General features: G+C 37.1%; 1 protein-coding gene across 1 annotated transcript; it reads left to right on the forward strand.

Annotated features, from left to right (window-relative positions):
• Positions 1 to 1,439: 1,439 nt before the first annotated feature.
• LOC149632488 (uncharacterized protein F54H12.2-like) lies at positions 1,440 to 2,036 on the forward strand. Its single transcript, XM_089850974.1, has one exon. The coding sequence runs from the start codon at positions 1,440 to 1,442 to the stop codon at positions 2,034 to 2,036; it is 597 nt and encodes a 198-aa protein (XP_089707100.1).
• Positions 2,037 to 2,264: the final 228 nt, after the last annotated feature.

The raw sequence follows: 2,264 nt of genomic DNA on the forward strand, positions 1-2,264 counted from the left end.
ATGATTCTTATTCATTTTGGTGCAACAAATACATTGGAAAACTCAATATAGAGAGTTTATTTAAATATAAGCACTTAAAACGTGCTGTAAAAATTTACCCTACCGCCCTAAAAGGTCTGGGAAAATCTGAGAAAAAGGTCAGGGAAAACCTGGAAAAGTCCGGGAATTTTGTTCTGAAAATTCCGTGGCAACCCTGTATATTTTTCATAAAGATTTTTGTAATTTAAGAGATAGTAACTGGCCACATCGAAGATATTAACAATGAATATTAATAAATGCTTTAATTGATTTAAATATTATACTTGCCCTGAAAAATTTTACTTTTGGTTAAAACCAATTAGCTAGGCAGCTAATATTTCCATTCGACTAGTCGTGTAATATCGAATACATTGTTTAATATTTGAAATTGTTATATTTGATGCTCAACCTGTATGTTACTTGAAATATTCAAAGTACAAATTGTAAAGTGATTTTCATTGAAAATGTATTAAACAAATTTCAATACTTGGTATCAGTATCCTTTACTATAAGCGAATGAAGCCTCGAGTTAAAGCTTGATCGTCGCAAAACCGTCGGGCCTCGAGTTAAGGTTTGATCGTTGCTAATGCGTCGGACCTCTTGCTGACAGACGGTTAAGTCGACTCTCAAACGTGCTGGATGAGGGTCGTATTTCATTCGTGTCGTAACAGTCGGTAAACCAGTGGGCCGTCGTCCCACTGGGCGGACACTTCGATTCTCAAACCCTTACCCTACCAGCCCTTTACCGACGATTTCCCGTTCCTATATTAAAAAGCCGCGAAATCGTCGAATTGAGCGCGGCTTTAGTAAGGCATAATGACGCCGACATATAGTCGGCCAACAGTAGTTTTATAGTAGCCTCAAAACAGTAGGAAAACCGGCGGGCCGTCGTCCCACCGGGCGGACATTTCGACTTTCAAACTATTACTCTCCCGACTTATTAGTGACTTTTTACCAACTCGTCGGTAACACACAAAGCCGACCATGTAGGCCCTACGTCGGCAGTGCTACTAGGGAGTTAATACTTCGACAAACGCATATCCGTATTTGGCATTCCTTGAAACGCATCTAAATTACGGTGACAGTGCAGAAAATTCCTATCTATCTGCAAAAATGTACTATAAAGATAATCCAGTAGACGCCGCAAAAATGTTTTAGCTGCGAATAAAAATGATAACAATGGTATGTTGAAAAGGAAAAATCGCGTAGCCCTCTCAAACCCCGTTGATATGATCGGTGATTTACATCTTGATGTGTGTCGAATGGACAAGTTTCTTTTAAATAACGTAGATGTTAGGTTTCGATTCATAAAGTCAGTAAACGAATTTGCTATTATCTCAACAATAGCAAATCAAAAATTTAAATTTAAAATATTAGACGTAACTTTACTAATTAAAAAGGTTAAGGTCAATGCGGAAATAATGTTGGCTCACGCTATGGTTCATGAAAAACATAACGTTTTTTACCCTATTAACCGGACCGTGTTAAAATACTTTTCTATTAGCAGTGGTTTAACGGATATTACACGCGAAAATGTATTTATGAATAAAATGCCAGCCCGGGTAATTATTGGTTTAGTTAGAACGGCAGCCTTTAACGGCGATCTGAGTTTAAATGGCTTCGAATTTGCTCATTTCAATTTAAACTACTTGGCCTTAACAATAGGGAACCAAACATTTCCCAACCCTCCGTTTACGCCAAACTATAACGTTAACGAGTATTCCCGAGAGTATCTTTCAAATTATACGGCTTTGGACTTGTTCAAAAGAAATAAAGGAAATTGTGTTTCTTACGAAGAATATAAAGAAGGTAACGTTCTCTACGGATTTGATTTAACCCCGGAAGAGCAAGCTAGTGCTGACCATCTATCACGGAATAAACAAGGAAACTTGAGAATATCAATGAAATTTAAGTCTCCGTTGGTTCATAATGTAACGGCTATTGTTTACGCGGAATTTGAATCGGAAATAATAATTTCAAAAGATCACACCGTGATTTACAATCCCTCAGGAGAATGAACACCGTAGAAATAAACGAATTTTTAACGTGTGAATCCGTAACAAAACCATTTTTTCTCGGTGTTTTTGCCTTTGATCAAAAACCATTACCACCCAGACAGAAAAAATATTGTTTTTGTTAGAATACGGAACCAAAATCAAGCCGAGGCATTCACTGGTTAGCAATCTACGTAGATAATGGAATAGGTACCTTTTTTGATTCTTACGGAAATGATCCTTTTTACTACA

This window comes from Phalangium opilio, unplaced genomic scaffold, assembly GCF_054372755.1.
Source record: "Phalangium opilio isolate 3A_F unplaced genomic scaffold, DU_Popi_V2 ptg000098l_1, whole genome shotgun sequence".
NCBI classification, from domain to species: domain Eukaryota; kingdom Metazoa; phylum Arthropoda; class Arachnida; order Opiliones; family Phalangiidae; genus Phalangium; species Phalangium opilio.

Bases quoted from the DNA above. Each gene is read 5' to 3' on its own strand.
- LOC149632488 (XM_089850974.1), top strand. From the start codon at position 1,440: ATGTTGGCTCACGCTATGGTTCATGAAAAACATAACGTTTTTTACCCT.